This window comes from Desmodus rotundus, chromosome 11 (assembly GCF_022682495.2).
Source record: "Desmodus rotundus isolate HL8 chromosome 11, HLdesRot8A.1, whole genome shotgun sequence".
In the NCBI taxonomy this organism is placed as follows: Eukaryota; Metazoa; Chordata; class Mammalia; order Chiroptera; family Phyllostomidae; genus Desmodus; species Desmodus rotundus.
The window spans coordinates 88,611,530-88,632,207 of NC_071397.1; the positions used below are offsets into that span (position 1 = coordinate 88,611,530).

Consider the following 20,678-nt stretch of genomic DNA (forward strand, 5'->3'; position numbering starts at 1 on the left):
GGTTTGAAGTGTACTCTTAATGGCATATAAAATCCAGATGTTCATAATCACAGTATGTTCCTACATTTAATTGTGCCTCTTAATCCCAAATGAGCTGAGTATCTGGGGTGCTACTCCTACAGTATTCTACTTTGCACTACGTTCTTACTTCTCTGCCATAGAAAGCTTGCTAGTTTGTTGCTTGTAGTTGCTGGTTATTTCATTTCGCACTCGTTGAACAAGCTCCTCATCAATAGAAAATTCTATTGCTCTGTGGATCACGTTTAGCCACCAAGGAGAATTAGAATAAATCTGTAAAATAGACAAGTGCTCATCAATTAATGTTGCAGGGCTCACTATGTTGCCAGCACTGTTTCTACCATTTCTATCTGCTGTGAAAAACGCAAAGGCAGTGATAAACGCTCCTCCAAAGGGAGTTGTATACATTTCTCTATATTCAGTAGGTGAGTACAACTTTTGCATCATACAATTACAGAGAAAACCTGCTTCCTCACTGCTCTGGATGCATGGGAACTTGCTGTGCACACTTGTGTAACAAAGCTGTGCTAAAAATACTTTACCGAAACGAAAATTCCGTACTCACTCCACACGTGTGAAAAGGTAACAGGTTTCTTTCTCAATATAAAGACATGCTAATACTCAACTAACTGAACTAGATTCTACTCTATGAATAGTCTGTGATAACTAAGAAAATTTTATGCCTGAATATTAAATAATTAATGAATTAGGAAGAACAAAATGAGGAGTATTTGGTAAAAATAAAAAAGGAAATGAGAATGTATTTTTTGTGGCCTCCTCTTTAGACTTTGCTACTAATTTCATAAAAGGAAATTTTAGAAATGGCAAATAGCTTGTATTTCATAATAAAAATACCTGTGGTTCTAATGTTCTGACATCTTAATAGAAAAGATTTTGGCAACGCATACATTTAAGATCAAAAGAAGGTTATAAAAGTCTTTACTTTCTTCAACAGACAACCCAAGGTAAAAGAAACCCCTTAGAGCTTAAATGAAAAAGCGTAACTATACAAATAGGTGATTTATCTATATATCTGTTCATTCAATAAAAGAACACTGCTAACAAATAAGTTTTTCCTGTGGGACAGGTGCTGTACGAGGGGCTCAGAATTCCAAGGTGATTACATACACGCAAGCTTCCCCCCACACCGGAACAAAAGCCAAAATGCTCTGCGGAGACCAAGACCAGTGAGGGAGTCAGCCTGGGGACACACCTTCCTCTGGAGCTCGCGGATGGTCTGCTGCACCGGCAGGAGGGCCTGCTGCGCTTCCGCGACCTCGGTGTTGCACTTGCTCATGTAATGCTCCCGCAGCTGCCTGGCCTGGGTGACAACAGCAAACAGCGTCAGCTCTCACCGCAGGTCCAGAAAACCATTTCATGTGATGTGTCAATAACAAGGCGCTGATTTTTACATATTTAAAGCTACTTTACTCCACTTAAGCATAAAACTCTACAAGTATACTGCAGAGGAAATAAAAGCCATGCCAGAAAGTATCAGGATACATATATTCAGGAAAACACATTCATCTGTGAAGTCATAAAATTTAAGAAATCCCAAGTGTTTGCTCTCTGAATTTTTAATTAAAAAACAAAAAAGGAAGGGAGAAGAACAGTGTCATTTAAAATTATGACACCTTTTAGAATCTGTTGTCTGATTACGTGATTTCAATTTCTTGGAATTTATTCAGTTTGGAAATAATACTCGAGAATACACAGTAACACAGGTGTTACAGAATGACTTGTGATCTCCCAAAATCCATACGGCGAAGCTCTCACCCCCAATGGGCCTACATTTGGAGACGGGGCTTTTAAGGAGGCAAGTAAATGTGTAAATGTGTTAAATGAGACCATAGTTGTGAAGCCCTAATAAATATAATAACTGGTCTCCTTAAAAGAAAAGAGAGACAACAGGGATTCAAGCAAGGAAAAGGCCTGGGGAGGACACAGTGAGAAGGTGGCCATGTTGAGGCTGAAGAGTCTTCAGGAGAACCCAACCCTGCTGACCCCTTGATCTTAGCCCGCCAGACTCCAGGGCGTTAAGAAATGCGTTTCTGCTGGTTACGCCGCCCAGTCTGCGGCGTTTTGTTATGGAAGTCCTGGCAGATTAATGCGCTGACGCGTGGAAGCACGTCCACGTACATAGTGTGAACCCTCCTCCTCACGCTGCACGCTTCCTTTTCTTGTCACGAACTTCCAATTAACTTTTTAAAGTTAATAATTAGTTGGTCACTAAAGCTGCCTACTAACAGGCTGGACTGTCTCCCAGAGTTTCCCGTCACTAAAGGCACTGATACAAAGAGTGACTGAATATACGCAAAGACCGGACGCAACGGGGGTGACAGCTCACTGGGAAATTTCTAACAGACGGCCACCTGACACTCAGAAAGGGCCTCGCAGGCTTCACAGTCTCATTTTTCACCTTGCTGATTCAGATAAAGGCTCCACGTACAAGTTCAATACATTTCAAACATAGCTACTACTTTTTACATTTAGGCTTTGCATCTCTGTTTAACCTTGGAAAAGGTAAAACTCGATGGGGAAATTAGCATAATAAGCTTATTAACAATTTATAGTGAATTAATTTATAATGTCACTCTTTCCAGAGAGAATCAGTACTCGTTGCAGAGGGAACTTCTCTGAGAACATAAGAAATTCTACTGAATCTGAATTTCCTGCCATAAATAATAAATAGAAAGGTGTCCGAAGTATAACATTTTTTTTATTTCTACTAAACTACGCCTTCTGCAGATCTGTCAAAAGATCAACAGGGTCTCCTTTTCGAATGGTTTTCATTTACATCGTGTGCTGCTGACTGTCAGCAACCACTCTACAACAAGCCGTATCCTACAGCTACGGGCAGATCACCAGAGAGCACAGTAAGCATCGCCATTCTCCACCTCCCAAGTCTCCACAGCGAAGTCTGAACCGTCCAAGCAGCAGGGAAACACTGCTACCTTTACTGAAATAGCAATTAGGTGGAGCATGAAGTCTGAAAAACATATTCTTCTTTTAAAGACAGAATGAAAAAGTAATAATTACCTCTTCCTCAAGTCTGCTGTCTCGCAAGGTAGGAGGTATCCCTGGGTGCTTGGCTACCAACAGTTCCATCAGATTATGAGTAGCATGAAGTCTCTACAAACACAGGAGAGGCAGTAATTATGAGCCATGCAGGGAATTCCAGGAGAGAAGCTACTGTTGATATGGCACGCAGAGCATTTCCACCACATACTCACACCACTGATTTGAGGACTCCTTTCTCGGAGAAAAAACAAAGTCAGTTTTACAGTAAACGTCTTAATTCACGACATAAATTTTCTTCAATTAAAAGTCTTATGAAACATATCTACATAGTTAGCAGAGTATGTAATATTTTTTCTATTTTTCTCTTTTTTCTATTTCTAGATGTATGTTTTCTATTATATATGCATTTGTCTGTATGAGGAAGAAGGAGCATGCCAAGTTAAGTGCAGTCAAATAAAAATGCAGACCGCAGAGACTTGATTCCTCTTTTGGGAAATGATCCTAGCAATTATATTATGATAAAAATAGGGATAATTAAATACATAAGAAAACAGGGCTGGGACCTGGACCTGCCGAACTTAAGGGCTGAACAGGGGACGGCTGGAGGTGAAGATGGTACAGGAAAACTCTATCATATATCTCTGTATTCAATGTAAGCCAAGCTCCTCACTGTGGCATTAAGTCTGCAACTGGTGAGAGACTCCTGCAGTGAAAGGTTATGAGAAGAAATAATGTGAAAGTAATTTCTATCTGTTAACTTGGGAAAATAGGTAAGGGCTAAAGGATCAGGCAATGGTTTTCTGGAAAGATCTGATTTGGGGCCAGTGATTTGCGACCCTAAAGGATTACTCTGTTTGGCTACAGATTGAGCCGTGGTACAGATCTTTGTAGAGTTAACCTTTGAAAAGTTAACTCAACTGTTCTAAGGTCTTTTCAGTTCGGCTTCAGAGGTAATACAGTCGGTCACTAACACTACGGGATGTAATAACAACAACAAAGGTGCAACTGACAGTAGAGAAACCACGGGGCAGATGGGTGGCTCTGTCTGTGTGTGCTAACAGAAGAGGGCTTCTGGGGCTTTCTGCACAAGGCTGTGGAATGGATGGGAGAAATGCCTGTCTCTCTCCATCCTTTACACATTTTATTCCAAGGGAACAGAGGGGCCACTCTGACTGGACAGGGCAAAGTATCCAGTGGGCCGAGCTTTCCCAGTACGTGGGGTTGTTATGATAAACGGGGAACAACCCCAGGGGTGGCCTGTTCTTGCCCTTAGGCATTCTGGACTTTTGTCTTGCTTATTGTTCTACCTTCCTTTCCTTTGTTCGGGAGCAAGACACCTTTGCATTTCCTCCTTCTGGCAGGAGGCAAACACATTTGCTTAAGGTCAAGGGCCTGCCTCCTGTACTCCTTATCCATGAAGAACATAAGCAGACTTGTATTTAATTTCCCCTCTTCTTCTCTCTCCCCCAAACACACCTCCTACCATCTGCTGAAGCACATGGGAACATGTAGGTCCCAGAGTCTAGATTCTGAATGGTGAAGAAGTCTCACCAGGGACTCAAGCCTAAACTTACCATGATTAATAAAAGTGGTCCTTATTCACCATTCAGACAGCCCTGTCTATATAACCCACCTGACATAACCAAGAACGGGGAAAGACGCAATGCTTAAATGTTATAATTCAAATATCCAAATACCCAAATATTCCTAAAAGACCTCCAAAAATTAAATTACAAGATCACTGGATAATATTTATTGTTACTTAGTTACATTGCTGACTTTAAGTCATTTTCTCTACTTTTTGGTGAAAACCACATGAATAAATATGTTGATATACATATGCAAAAAGTGATAAAAGTGCTCTCACTCTTTGAAGCACAGGTAATTCAAGCTATTTTTCTAATGTAGGTTAGATTTAGCTGGTCAGCCTTGTGCCAATATGAGCCTGAGCATGTGGGATAGTGGTGATTCTCAAACTCTCATGTACAGTCAGCCCTCCACATCTGAGGGTTCCGAATTTGCAGATTCAACCACAGACCAAAAATATTAAAAAAGAATTCCAGAGAATTTCACAAGGCAACACTTGAATTTGCCACGCACCGAGCACTATGCTGAATACACAATATGCTGAATGAAGCGATGTGTCGGCATACCCTGTGGTCGCCTATGTGCAAATACGGGTTATAGGCAAAATGACACCATTTCATGTAACAGACTGGGGCATCTGCAGCTTTCGGTCCTTGAGGCAGGGGTAGCGGGCTGTCCCGAACCAGTCCCCCGAGGACACGGAGGCAAGGCTGGATGTGCAAATCATCTTGGGTGCTTATTAAAAGCACTGAATCCCAAGCTCCATCCCCAGACATCATGACTCAGTCCATTTGTTACCCTTCACCTTCTTAAATATTCAGAAAAACTATTTCATAAAAAAACAAACAAAACATGTGCTTGGAACTGTTTAGTCTGGACTCACTTGGAGCGAATCGGTTTTGAGTTTCCCTTTGTGCTCCTCAGACGAGCGCAGCACTTCTCTGTACAGTTCAGCGGCCAGCGCGTACTCGCCTAAGGATTAAAGCGCACCCAAAGCATAAGGAAGTCAAGTGTTGGGCTCCTAATGTGATCTAGTCACCTATAATTACAAATGTCTGTAAAAATACGACTTAGAGATCATAACTCGCTATTTTTTAAAGAAAAGAAATTAGACTTGAAATGAACATACTGCCCCAATAAAAAAGCTGATGACAGGTCTTTTGTTAATTTCACAGAACAGAACAATGATCAAATGCATTTACGATGTTTTAAAATTATACTGAAAAACAAACTCTGAATTAACTTCTAATTTAAACACATGTTTTTCCTCTCACCGAAGTCAGAGTACCAATTAATAGTTATTATGTTTGAAATCAGGACAAGTGACATAGGTATTTATATTTTAAACAAATATTAAAAACACTATGACCAACCAACACATAATTCTCAGAAAATTAATATAGTCTTCTTGATAGATGATGTTCTTCTTGGTGGTTAGAGTAATTTGCAATTAAAAACTACATTTCAAAAACTAAGAGATTCTTCTTTCCACTTCTGGTCACACAAATCACAATTAGTCTGAGATTTATGCTGCTTTATATTGTTCCTAATTAGCAACTCATTCAAATAACATAATTCAAAAAGTATCAATTAAAGGTACAGGTTGGCAAACTATGGCCCAGGGGTCATATCTGACCCTCTGTATTTTTGTAAGGACCTTGAGCTAAGAATGGTTTTTACAATTTTAAATAGTTGAAAAGAATTCAAAGGAGTAGTACTTGGTGACATGTAAAAAATGTGACACTAAATTTCGGGGTCCACAAAGACAGTTCTGTTGGACCTCAGCCTGGTCATCTGTTCATGTCTGCTCTGCACGGTAACGGCAGAGCTGACTAGTTGCAACAGGGCTGTGGCTTGCGAAGCCTAAGTATTTATTATCTGGTTCTTTCAGAAAGAGTTTGATGACACCTCAATGAAAGGAGAGATGAGATGTTTTTCGTGGCATAAGTAATGAAACCCTTGTAAACCAAGTAATCTTACTTGCCGCCTAGGGAAAAACCTTAATCCGGTAACTTATAAATACAATTGAAGTGAAAATCTACAAGTGGCAGAATCATGAAAATAAGGCACAGAAATGTTCTAGTTTCAGTTTATTGAAAAAAAAAACAACCTTTGTGTCCTGTTCGTTACATGTACTTGCTTTCTGTCCCTTTAACTTCCACCTAGTTTTATTACTATTGTAGATTTAGAACTTTGCTCAGAACCACCGCGAGTTTTCTCTCTCTGTGTACACGGCTTTGTAAATGTTGTCATTAGTTCTCTCTCGTTAGTGCTGATTATGTATAAATATATATTTTCACTGTAAAACACACGTAACACGAAATTTACCCTTTCGACCATTTCTAAGTGTGCAGCCCAGGGGCGTCGGGCACAGCCACACTGCTGCTCTACACTGAATTCTGCCAGTCACTGAGCACAGAGCTTCACCAAGCACTCATTTTCACACCGCGTTACCGTCAACCAATTTTGATTCCCTTCGACAAAAAAGATTATTTTCACAAATCACACTATAATGTAGGAGTAACCCTCAACTGTCATCACATAATGAGCCCGCTTTTTTTAGTTTTGAAGATTTTTGTGAAGCTCTTCAAATGACTTATGCATTCTCTTGGTATTTATGCTGTCACTGATAGAGAATAATTCACTTGAAAATTTTCCCTTTATAATTACTATACCTTTTAAAGGAGGTATAATGACTAAAATATAATGTAAGCAGTTGAATTTGAACTGTTCAACATAATACCTATTTTTTATGCTTATTAAAAAAAAGACAGCTTTCTTGGGAAGGCACAAAAACATGCGTATTTATAAGTTACGTAAGTTTAAGTCAAATTTGGAAATACCCACCCCTGGCCACTCGAGGGCAGTGACATTTTCCAGTAAACAAACTATACTGCCTTTGATACTGCCAACCCGATTTTCTCCAAAACATATGCGCAGTAAACATACTATACAAAACTATAATAATACCATGTTTTTAATGTAGTCAGTGAGGACTTAGAAAAAATGTACGCCGTTTAACACAGTACTGTGAAGTTAAACAATGGAAACTAAAAGCAGTAAATTCATCACAATTAGGTTTATAATTACAATTAAGAACGGACATGTCCTCTCCTAATGGACTTTCTGATAGAAGTTTCCATTAACAGAAGCACCGTGGGAAGGCAGTGGAAACTGTCTGGAAGGAGCAGCGATGCCCCTCCTGCGGGGCCGCACCACGGTATTTTGCCCCCCAGGAGCCGCCGCCTCCAGGCTGATCCCCCCGGAGTGCGACAGCGTCTGGACATGGTCAGGGAAAACCCTTTCCCCCGGTGCCCACGGCATGTATAACAACCTCACAGGAGACAAAGGAGACAATAAGTCTGAGGAGACTAGAGAAACAGGGCAAGTGAAGAAATTCATTAACTGCCTAAACTTCTGGGTAATAACAATGCAGACTAAAATCAGAAATGCAGTTTTAGAACCAAAAGGGGAAATGTGAATTTTACTTTTCTTATCACGACACACTACAAGTGATATATTACTCCATTTCATAAGTTTTGATGGTGAGTTTTAACCTACTATAGGTAGCATAATATTGAGGTTTATAAATGTGTATTTGATGAAGAAGCAGATATACTATAATAAAAACATTAAAATTTGATCTGAAATCCAAAGATCCAGGGCAAATTCTCTGCCATTTATTAGCTACAATCTTGAGAAAGCAACTAAGCTTTCTGAATTCCAGTGTTCTTATACAAAATGGGGATAATAATACCTCAATCACCGGGTAATTACGAGGATAAACTGGAATATATACATGCAAGTGTAATATAATATGTTTGTAGTATAATGATAATAATACAATAATACAATAATATAATATGTTTGTAGTAATATGATCACTTCTCAGATGTGATGCTGGATTTAATGACCTAAATATTTTAAGGAGTGGATTATTCATGTATCTCAAAGACCAAGCACACCCATTTTTTACCTGCGGTAGTCAAGTGTGCTGTAGATTTTCAGCATTAACTATCCCCCTCCATCAGTGTGGGGCTGTGACACGTTGGTATAAATATGATATATCATTGCTCAATTTCTGCCTGATTATTTCCCAGTCAAAATAATTTACAAAGTTTAATTAAAAAATAATTTCTACTAAAAAGTTTCCTTACTTAGTTGTTCGCTTTGGCTTATAAAGCACAGACCGCTTTAGCCTGCGGACAGGTGCCTGGAATGCTCCCGAGTCTCAGGCACACCCGGCAGGCGAGAGGCAGTGACGATGACGGGGATGGTTAAGAATTACTGGAGCAAATCCAAGCTGGCCAGCACTGCTAGTAAACTGCAGGTTTCCAAGGGGATGTCTTCAGGGACAATTTGCTCACAAAAGTGCATGTGTTAAATAATTTGTCAAGTTTATGTAATAATATGCCCCTTTCTCCTACTATTAGTTATTAATAAAGTTTGCATTGTGAGCAAGTGGTAAGCATTTGAGGTCACTCCACATTACCACAATCGACAACACTGTACTCTACCTATACGTTTCTATCAAGTTTTCAATGGGCACCACACTTCTAAGAACACTTCAAGGCACATGGGATTATCTCTATTTTATTGCTAAGGAAACAGATTCAGAAACCTTGAAGAAGATCCTCAAGTTCACAGGACTACAACTATAGCAAACAAGAAGCCTCATCTTTATTAGTTCTTGTCTAGAGTTACTTCTCAGCATCTGTGAGTCTTTCTAATGCTACCCAAGTATCCAGGATTGTAAGAGACACTTTCTAGTTCCAGTTCTGTTATGCTTAAGAGCTAGCAACTAAAGATATGCCACTGCATTTATGGAGACCTGGAATATTTCCTTGGATTCCACAAAAGCACAAATTTTTTCTGGGCAACTGATTTATTTAAAGTCTTATTATGCAAATGAGAATGGTAAATTTTCTCCACGACAGTGGACCCAAATAAACTAATGGATTAGTAATCTCTGTGGGAAGGTTAAAGGGACTGAACTTTATCATAAAATGTCTTTCCAACTCAAATGTCTTTCCTGGCCTAAAACTATAATCATGAGCTACTTCACAGTTTTTTATAAGAAATGCAGAAACAAAGAAGCATTAGTATATCTTAAATTATCAAAATGCTTAAAGTTATATATTATTCCACCTTACGAATACTTATGCAACTTTAAGGACTATATTCTACTTAGCTTTAGAGGGAATAAGAAAGCTCCTAAGCGTCACTACGGTTTATTATAAAGGCTACAAAACTGCACAATCTCTTATTGAATTAGGAATGCGGTAATGGATTGAAGCAGTTGTTGAAGACAGCACTCGATGACTCATTACAGTTGCCGAAAGCAATGCTTGAGTGTGAACAGTCAGAAGTGTCACGGGAAGAAGAATCAGACACAGCCGAGCGATCACCCCCTACCTTTAATGATGTGGATGCCAGCCAGGCCGTTGAGAGCGCAGACTAGCTGCCGATGCGCCTCCTCACACTCAGTCGCGCATTTCTTCTGCAGGGACGTGAGAAGCTCCTCCATGGTCATGGTGCTGCAAGGAGAGGCAGGCTGCTCAGAACCGGGAAGAAGACCCGGGTGACAGCAGCGCGTCACGTAAAACCATCAGACTCCTACGGAGTCTCTGTGGCACCTTCAGCCCCTTTCTCTTCGCCTCCACTTTTATCACGATCACTTTGAACTCTATTACAGTCATCCTCTCTTCTCTGTGAGGATACATTCCCAGACCCTAAGCAGATGCCTGAAACCATGGGCAGTACTCAACCCTACAAGCCCAAATATGTAAGAACAAAAAAGCCTTTCACACCTGGAAGGAAGCAAAAAACCCCAAACAACAAAACTCTACAAAACCCCAAGTTTGAAAAGAAATGTTCAAAACCATAAAAATAATTTTGATGATGTGATTCTCTTTCACAAATGGGATTCCATACCAAAGAAAAACCACCACACTGCTAAAAATAACTGAGAACTCAGGGACAAGGCCGTGAAACTCTGGGCTAGGGAGTTAATTGCTTAAGTATCATCTATTGCTACTATATTCTCAGTTGCAGCAGAAAGAATTGGATAGTAAAACCTCTTTTGGAGTGGCAGGAACTCCCCTCGAACCGCCTGTGGGTGGCAGCAGGCCTGTCTGAGCCTCAGCAGCGGGTAGAGGATGGAGGTGACAGTCCTTCTGTCCAGGCTGCTGAGCTTCAGAGCCCAGTCGGAAATCTTCCTGAGTTTGACGACGGCGTCCTGGCAGCACACCTCATGCTGCCGGTGATAGAAATGTCTCTCCACTGGAGAAAAGTGGAGCCAGTGGGTTTCTTCTGTCTGAGGAGGTATCTGAATCTGCAGACGGGGAAAAGAAAAGATTTCACCTGGAAATTTAACTGTCCATCCCATCCCTTCTTTTCCCTTTGAATACCACGAATCAACAGAAACTTAGTGTACTGACTTGGTCAATCACATCTTTCTTTGCAGACCTCCACAGAATCTTGGCAATGAAGCTGTAGAGGGGCTGAGGATTTTTCTTGCAGTAAGGGTGATAGAGAAGTCGAACCCACCAGTGTCTGACACAGAAAGGTTCAACCCCAAGAAAGACCACTAATCCAAAAAGATCTGAAAGCAAGAAAAAAAGTACATTGAGAATAACTTCTATATTTCTGCATTGCTATTTTGAATAACCACCTGCATAGACATTACATAGCACATAGTACTTTCCAGGAACTAACAGGCAGATTGTGCAGGCTCTTGATCTGAAAGTCAATTCCAATTCAACTTACATTTGTTAAGGATTTATTTTGCTGTACATTTTGTGCTAGGAGCTAGTTTTAAACACACACACACACACACGTATCATGCACTAAAACTTATAGATATAACGTTTGCTAGATCAGAAAAAAAGATAATTACTAAGGTGGCATGGAAAATATTCTCTGATCTAATAATCTTCAAACTCTTTGATCTAATTATTCTACTCCCAGGAAATAAGTTTAAGACAATGATAGAAGATACAGACAAGATATATCTACATAGTGACAGTTACACTAACAATATATAGAGTAAAAATCAGTCAAATAAAGGAAATGACTAAATAAACTATGGTCTCCCCGCCACCACCATAACATAGAACTGCCCCCAAACCCCGATCCAGCAGGTCTTGTGTTTGTTAGTTGTACAGCACGGTATTTCTTACGTATTTCTTGATGAGACAATATTATATTAGCCCCTTTTGCCCATTTAACATTATACTCTAAGCAGTTTTTCAGATACTCATGATGAATTTTTAAACATGGAAAACATCTTAGGATACATTAAGTAAAAAAATAAAATAAATGGAATAGAGAATTATGCATGCAGTATTAAGTGCAAATACATAAACATTTAAAAGACTGGAAGAGTGGTTATGTTGTCAAATGAAGACTATAGCTAAGTGTAATTTTCTTTATATTTTTCTGCATTGTTAAGTATGTTCATAACCGGCATATATTCTCTTTTAGAAGCCATACAAAGATGACCAACAAATACTTAGGTTGAATTAAACTACTCTGATGGTTGCTGAGACTTAGTAATATCTGAACCAAACCACTGCCTAGATGCAGGTATCCACAGATCTCCATTTCCTGCTCAAATCAATCCAACTGCCTACGTGTACCTCTTCTTTGAGGTCCCAGAGATACCTCAAACTCAACCTACCAGAATCAAATCCATAATTTTTCTACCCAAACATGCTTCTCTTCTAGCGCTATTCACTGGTGAGGATTTCCACTATCCTTGGAGTCACGCAAATCAGAAACCTCGGCATTTCCTGGTCTATCAGCAAGTCTTGTCTGTTTTTCCTTATCCACTTTGTTGTATTTCCTCCAGACAGCCTGGTCCAAATCCAAACCGCCCGCACTGCTTGCCTAGATTACTTACTGTACCCAGTCAATGCAGCGTCCTATCCACGGTGCCCACTTGTAAACCGTTCTCCACATTGCAACTAGTGATCTTTTGAAATATAAGTCTAACCATCAGATGATCCCTAACCACTTTGTTTAAAACCTTTCAATATCTCCTACTGTTCTTAAGAAAATTAATACACAGAAACCTTTATCATGACCTGCAACACCCTCCATGGTGCAATGTGTATCTGTCTATTCAATCTCTCCCCCTCCCAAGCTTCCCCAGCGGTTTGTGCCCCAGCCACACCGCTACTCTTGTGGTCTCCACCTGCCATAGGATCTTTAGATTTTCTGTTTCCTCTCCAAAGAGAATTATTGCCCCCTCTTTACCTAGCTCATGTCACTGGTTCAGACCTTCACGCAGTTTTCACCTCCTTCTGCATCCCTTTGATGTGATGTCATGGAAACAGATGTCTTTTTTGGAAACTGTTATAGCTAGAATTATTTGCTTATCTCATGTATGAAAGTTATCTGGATTGCAATCTTATCTTTGTCTAGGTAGTTAATAAGTATATCTTCTCCCCTAACCTGCAGGCTTCATGTCACGGATGTTGTAAATCTTTTTGTACATCTCTACATCTCAAAAAGAATAAATGAAGCAATGAACCATACAGTACTTAAATTATAGTATATATTTTTAGGAAAACTAAAATAAATCAACAGATAGATGGAAAATAAGAATAACACAAGCAGCCATCATCATTGAATATTTATTATCTGCCAGGAACTCTGCTAAATGCTTTGCAAACTGTGTTAAAATTAATCTCTAAAATACCTTATTTTACAAATAAGAATTTGAATAATTAGGCAATTTGTTTATGGACATACAACAAATACGTCAGGATGTAAACCTAGGTTCATGTACCTCCCCAAGCCAAAACTTGGTACAAAACTATACAAACAAGCATGTTACATGGACATGGGGTGTGGCGGGTGGGCAGGGGACAGTGCTCTTGCTTGTCTGACTTTCCAAGGGTAGTCTGACCTTCTATCAGCCCGCCTGTAGAAACAGACAAAAGGCCTGGCAAACTATGGAATGAAAATATCCTAGCCTCATTTTCTTGCTCAATATGTGGCCAATCTGGAAGTCACAAGACCTCTGGGTTGTTGTTAATTAATATACTATCAAGTCTGATTTATCTCTATCAGTCCAACAAACTGGTTCTCAACTGAGGGGGAGGTAGAAGGGGTGAAATTTTGCCCTGCAGGGGACATTTGGCAATGTTTGAATCCATCTGTGGGTGTCACAACTGCAGGAGTGCAAACAGCATCTAGTGGGTAGAAGCTAAGTATCCTAAAATGCACAGGACAGCAGCCAAAAAGAGAGAGGGGGAAAAAAAAAGAACTATCTGGCCCAAAATGTCAATGGGGCCAAGGATGAAAAAACGCTGATCTAACACAAAAAGAAAACGAATGAGCTTCCGCTTCCAAGTGCAACGTAGTAACTCACAGCAGGCCACCACAACCACAGAAAGAACAGACGTACCACCAGAGCCAGAGCGTTAAAGGCATCACAGACCTACGAGAGCAAGGAGGAGATATAAGCTAAAATCCCAGGCAGTCTGGGAAAGCTCTTCTTTTAGGTAAGGTGGGCAGGAGGAAACTTTTAGAAGTGATTATCTTGATCACGGGAATAGATTCATGTGTATACACATATTTTGAAGGTTTCTAAATTTTACATTTAAGTATTTACAGTTTTACGATATATCATTTATAACTTAATGAAGCTGGTTTTAAAAACGTCACTCAAGAATTTGCTGAATGGTGACACGTGTCCAAAGCACCTGCCAACATCTCATGTATCTGAAATAACCTACCCAGGGAACGAGGAGTTTGCTCACATTCTTTCAAAAAATTGAGATTAGAAAAAAACAGTCATTTTCTTTTTTCTGTACCATCTAAGCTAACTTCTGAGCTCAGTGAGATCTTAGTAACACCTAAACATCTACAATTTGAGCAGTTTCCAAATGTAACATCAGACCACGAAATCAGGCCTTTTAATTACTCTGATATTATAATATAAATATATTTTTTATGTAAGTTACTAAAATTATTCAAATACTTAAGTAGGTATTTATAAAATCTCCCTAGGTAACCTTCTCCTTCCTAAAAATAATTTTCAAAAAACATACTATTTCTCAGGTCACAGTAATGGATGTTGGTATTTTTACTTTAGCAGAGTGATAAGTTTCCTGATGAACACAAATACACAAAAACTTAAATTTTCAGGATGATAATTTTTGAGGATGGTATTTGCCATAGGACTACAAGAATATTTATGTTTTATAATTTAACTACATTTTAATGACAGCTTTTTAGGAAATTTCTTTAAGAACATTTAAACTTTTAGTTTTAAATATTCACAACTTGAATAAAAGTTTAAAAAATTCATGTCTACTCTTGGGAAAAGTTAAGTTATACAGATGAAATTATGCAGAAACCTGAGTTATAATGTGTGTGTGGGAGGGAGGGCGAACTACACAATCTAAATGTCTGAGGAACAGTTGAAGGAATAATGGTGTGACCATACGGTAGAATATTACAGAGCTATTAATGCTTTATACTTTCACAATTAATAAATTATAGTCCACTGCGGATTCAGACAATGAAAATTATGATCCTATTTTTATAGATACAGCCAATTAAAATTAAATGCCCCCCACCCCCCGACCAGGCTCTTTGTGTTTTCCACCCACTACTGGGGAACTCTGAGTTCAGCTCTGACCTGTATCTGCCCTGTTGAGACAGCACAGTAACTGTTCAACTTAGGGCAACGGGACTTCTCACTACACATTAGTCCTCCCGTCTGCAAACAAAACCACCCAATTCCATTTAAAAAGATACATGCTTGAACGTACTAGCAGTCAAGTATAAACACATGTATCATCACTTCAGTAAGGATTTTAGCAAGGGTTAAACATAACAATACTTTTTCTTCAAAAACCTAAGCTTCTCACATACACGCCCAGCGTGAGGAACCCATACGTTACCCTCCAGTCCTCTCTGTACCGGAGTGCCGCTGATGCACCAGCGATTGATCCCACTCAAGCGCTGAGCCATTTCTGCAGCCTGACCGGACAGACACATGGAATAAGAAAGAAAAAATGCAGAAGTCAGACGTTAGCTCATGAAAGCAGCCCGTGGAACGCTGCACTTCGGGTCAGGTGCACTTGTTCTCACTGAGCGGTTTTCACGCTCAGTGTCCACTGCCCTGTTCCACGGGCCAACATACAGCAGAGTGTTTCTCATTAGATGCCACGTGCCCCCCCACGAAAGGAAGGGTAGTTCAAGTATACGCAGAATGAAAAGGTTCCCTGAATGACTGACACATCACAGCCTTCAGATGGGAACCACTGTAAAAACAGATGTGATTCGCAAATTTAGGACAGGTTACAAACTGGCCAAAAGAGACAGAATAAAGACACGTATGACAAAGGCTAAATCAAAATTCTACCTTCTAAGGTGGCATTATCATTACCATCTAGTCTCTTTGATAAAACTGCCAAAGTCAGCTTCGGCCCAAAGCTATCAAAGACTACGTGATGCTTACTGAAGTCCCCAAGTACAGTTTACTGTTAGAGCCGTGTACATAGCCATGTACAATGCTTCACAGAGTACCGAAATAATTCCTGAGGGTTACGCGGTTCACAGCATAAGAGAAAAGTAAATGTAAGAGTATTTAATAACAGCAAACTCTGGCAACAGCAATACTGTGGCTTAATTACGCTGAAATTATTAAATTTTCTATGGACAGCTTCTCCCAATCCCTGCCCCCCGTCTCTTCCCCAGTCTCAAAAGATTCTGCAGAAATTCTCACCTTTACAGCAGGACATTCAACCATCTGAGCTTCATCGAGGCAGATCCTCCACCACTCCACAGCTACGAGGGGGCTGGGAATGGCCATGTAACGCTTCTGGTTGCGTAAGCGACGCCCATCCTCGCTATTGCTGTGTGGGATATCTACGTAATTTAGCTCTGAACGAAGGACATCATAGGTAATGATAACTATATCCTGTTCCGCCAAAAAATGAGGCTGTAAAAAGCCATCTTTCTTCACTCCTTGATATACCTAAGGAAATAATCAGCATAGACACAGAGAGTTAACTGCAGAAGGGCTCTTGACAATAACTGCAATAACCATTCACTTATACCCTCACTGAGCCCTCTCCCCTTGTTTGGGAACAAAGATGCTTTGAGATACATTCCATTCCTGTCTAGAGAAAGACACATTTTAGTGTGGAAGACTAATAACAGAAGCAACGGAAAAGGAACTGTAAAAGAAGTAAACGTGACAGCATCTCTGTGGAAGGACCAGTTCTGTGGCTGAGAAGGTAAATTTGGAGCGGAGTTAAAATTGGAGGTGGATCTTGAAGAACACTTCGGAGTTCTCAAGGGGAAGAAAACGGGACAAGGACATGACACAGGTGGGCAGGCGGATGGAATCAACAGCATGTGCAAAAGCACAGGGGCATGAAAAACTAGGAGAGTGAGAGCTATTACTTATGGAACACCTTTTATGTTTCAGACACTGTGCTAAGCTTTGGCTATCTTCAACAACAATCCTGTTAGGGGTTGTTACTCTTCCCACCCCACACGTAAGAAACAGGAAGTGACCTGCTCACAACTGGCAGAGCCATGATTCAAACTAAGGTCTGTTTACCCCACAGGAGAGAGCTCCTCAATCGCAAAGATGGTGTTTTGCTTATTACTGCATTCTCGCTCCCTGCCTATGGTAGAGACTGAAATATACAAAACCTGCAATATGTTTGAATGGAAAGAAGCAAAGAAGAACTGAGTGTAGAACACTAATGCCAGTAAACAATAACACTGAATGACCATATACCATGTGCCAGCACTGTAACAAACAATTTAATCTTCACAGTAAGTTTGTGAGGAATACTGTTTTCAGAACTTGCACAGATCCTGGTACAAAACAGGTGCTCAATAAATTTTTGTTGAAAAAGGAAATTCTTATTTTACAGGTGAGGTAACTGAGGCTTCAGGGGATGGCTCTGGAGCTAAGCGATGGTGGATCAGACAAGTAGCTGCCATCACAGAACGCCGCTGTTGAATTGCATTTCTCTCTGAGTACAAATGCTCAAAGACTTCTCCATTTACATGATAAAGAATTTTTTCAGAAGCTTTCATATCTTTCTGCTCAAGTACTTTAATTTCTGAACTTCTGATATCAGAAAAAAATAGTCCACTGTTCTATTCATATTCTCAATTTCCCCTTCAAGTTCTGATTTAATATTATCTCGTTAATTTCTGAGATGGACAATAAAGAGACCAATACCATAAAAACTATCCTAAAGAAGCAAAAATCCACACTTTCATATTCCCTGAAAGAGCCCAAACGGCCTTACCAAGACTCGAAGGGACGAGGACCTCACGTGCCTGTTGATCTCATCCACCCACTGGTGGCAGATGGAACTGGGCGAGATGATCAGGGTGGCTCTCGTTGACACCGGCTCCATTGCAACGAGGCAGTGGGGGCAGTAGAAAGGCTTAATCTTCAGATCCTTCTCCTCATAATTCACACACTCTGCATGCTGCCACAGGTGGCAGTTCAGGCACTGAACACGAGGCTTCCGGTCCACGTGGTCGAGTTCACCACATATACACTCAAAGCGATAATCAGATGAATTACAGACACTCGTGACATTAGAATGTGGTGCGTCACCGCCTGCAGGGTTGAGAGGTTCAGCCTGGTCCTCTGTTGCACGTTCTTGTTGGACTTCAAGGACACATGTGCTTTCGGACGTGGTAACATCAGTAATACCAGAGTCACCAGTGGCTGGACCGTGGTCTTGTGAACTGAGATCGACGCCAGGCGGACTTTTCCCCTTCTTCGTGGACGAAGCAAGCTTTTTCTTCATCTTACTACGATTTCTCCTGGGCTTATCGTAGTAATAGTAGGGGTCCTCGTCATCATCAGAGGTGTTTGATGGCAAGTACTCGGAGTCCGTGTCCTTGCCCACTGACTTCCTGGGTTCTTTCTGGATTTTCCTTGGGCTCCACACTGCCTATGAAAACCATTATTTAATCAATTTATTTCAACAAGTTACAGTTCTGAAATTGAATTCCCAACTTTATTTATGCGCTTTACATAAAAATCCTGCTATTCTTCGTCCTGAGGAGAACCACTCCTGATCAGTGGCTTTCAAAGTGCCCTCTGTGAGAACCCTCCCCACAGCCTGCAGGTCAACAAGAAAAGGAAGGCTTACTGTGTGAGTAAGATTTGGAGAAAACCAAAATTACAAAGATAAAGGGAGCTACTAATACTTAGGTCTTAACTGTTTCTCATTTATGGTCTACCTAAAACAATAAAAAACTGGTAGTTTATAATATATAAATATAGAAACTAGGGCAATTATAAAAATACCAAGAACAAAAATACAGCATTTGTAAAAAGGGAAAGTGAATTTACCAGTTACTGCACTTAGCAAACAAAGCCAGCCTTTCCTTTCTACGTGTGTCACCTCCTGCAATTACTCACTGAATGACAGTTCTGTGTGAGGTTGGGGACACTCACGTGAGGCCCCTGCTCGCAAAGGGGTGTGTTGGGAAAGAGGGGACAGTAAAAAGTAAAATGACTCCACAGGAATGTGTAAGAGGGGCGCATCACTGCAAGGAGCTGTGATGCACAGGCAGGTGCCAGCAATGGCTTCCTAAGAGGGATGTCAGAGCCAGGGTGGACAGAGGAGTTGGGATACTTCACGCGGAGTGAGTGATATCGATGGAAGCAGACTGTCTCTTTTTGGTGACAGAAGAATTAGTAAAAGCACAGAAGTTCAATGCGGTCTTCTTCTACCCTGGCTGAGGGAAAACTGTCAAGAGTCCGAAGAACTGTCGGAGACTCCCTACTCAAGGAAATGAACTTTCTTTATGTAACATTCTTCATGGTAGCCGAGCCAGTAGCTCCACACTTGGACTTGTCATTAGTCTTTCCTTAGTTAATGTTTACAAATTTGTAACTATCTTCTTAGGAGCAAACTGAAATTAACTGCCCCAAAGAAGCAGTTTTATAACAAAATGTAAAAGTTTTATAAGATGATGGATATGGAAAAAGTGAGAATTTCTTTAAAAGATTCAAAATGTACATAAAGAGCTATGTACATGTAAGGTATCATTAACATTTTAAAAATACAAAACAAACTTATACTGCAGACAAAAGCACAGAGAAGTTAAACTTCATAATATGCTTAACCAACTAATTTTATAATTCAGCCAATAAATATCTGAGTACTTGCTGTCTCTGGGCTTAATGGTAACCAAAATAGTTTTTACTCTGATGGAACTTACACTCAGGAAGCAGAAAACATAAGCCATAGCCCAAAGTGATGTTCCTACTGGTTTGTTTCAGACTGTGAGAGCTACACTGTCAACATGGGATCTGCCAATTCATTCTGCAAGGCCTCACATATAGCTACTTAATAAATGCTGTTACCTGCTTTTTCGTTTTATCATGTATATCCTCTTCCTTGTAATTCTTCCCCAGTGTAAAAGTCCCAGAAAAACCATGGCCTTTGATCTGTTTCACAAGACCTTCAAAAATTAAACACTTGAGCATCCGTTTCAGAAGACTCCTGTTACGCTGAACATCGTATCGGTATATGGAACTGACATACTTATAGATGGAAAGGATGGAAACGCCCTTTTTCCCATTCATTTCTTTCACAGCTGTCAGGATCATCACACGTGTAGCTAAATGCAAAAAGATATGCTAACTCAGTCAAAACAGTTAAAAAGAAAAGAAAACTTGGTTCATCTTATTGTACATTGAGGACCAAGTTAACAGAAAATAAATCAAAGATCTGTTGAAGGTATGCTATCTATACACCGTCATTTTGAAGGTAATAAAAATTTATCTCAACACATTAAGAAATAAATGTCTATAGTGGAAATAACTTAAGAATTACCCATGAATTTGTTAATCTTTCAAAGCAACTATTGTTTAAGATTATAAAACAAAACCTCTTAAACTTATCTATGTACATGCTATTATTACTAAGGGAAACTTCATTCGCTAGCAGAAATTAAAGTAGCTATGCTTGAGAAATACAGTCTGGTTTAAAATGTAAGTTAAAGAAATTTAAATATAATTGTAAGCAAAAACTACT

At 39.9% G+C, this 20,678-nt stretch overlaps 1 protein-coding gene across 2 annotated transcripts in view; it reads right to left on the reverse strand.

Annotated features, from left to right (window-relative positions):
• SHPRH (SNF2 histone linker PHD RING helicase) overlaps window positions 1-20,678 on the reverse strand; it is a 73,202-nt gene that overhangs the window by 35,018 nt on the left and 17,506 nt on the right. For both annotated transcript variants that reach the window (XM_024551945.4, XM_053913825.2), the window contains exons 8-18: window positions 20,006-20,262; window positions 17,922-18,581; window positions 16,373-16,624; window positions 15,546-15,624; window positions 11,067-11,230; window positions 10,704-10,960; window positions 10,042-10,163; window positions 5,510-5,598; window positions 3,058-3,150; window positions 1,232-1,339; window positions 149-291 (exon numbers count right to left, since the gene is read on the reverse strand). In XM_024551945.4, the coding sequence (XP_024407713.2) occupies window positions 149-291; window positions 1,232-1,339; window positions 3,058-3,150; window positions 5,510-5,598; window positions 10,042-10,163; window positions 10,704-10,960; window positions 11,067-11,230; window positions 15,546-15,624; window positions 16,373-16,624; window positions 17,922-18,581; window positions 20,006-20,262 (2,224 nt within the window). The remainder of the gene's footprint in view (window positions 1-148; window positions 292-1,231; window positions 1,340-3,057; window positions 3,151-5,509; window positions 5,599-10,041; window positions 10,164-10,703; window positions 10,961-11,066; window positions 11,231-15,545; window positions 15,625-16,372; window positions 16,625-17,921; window positions 18,582-20,005; window positions 20,263-20,678) is intronic.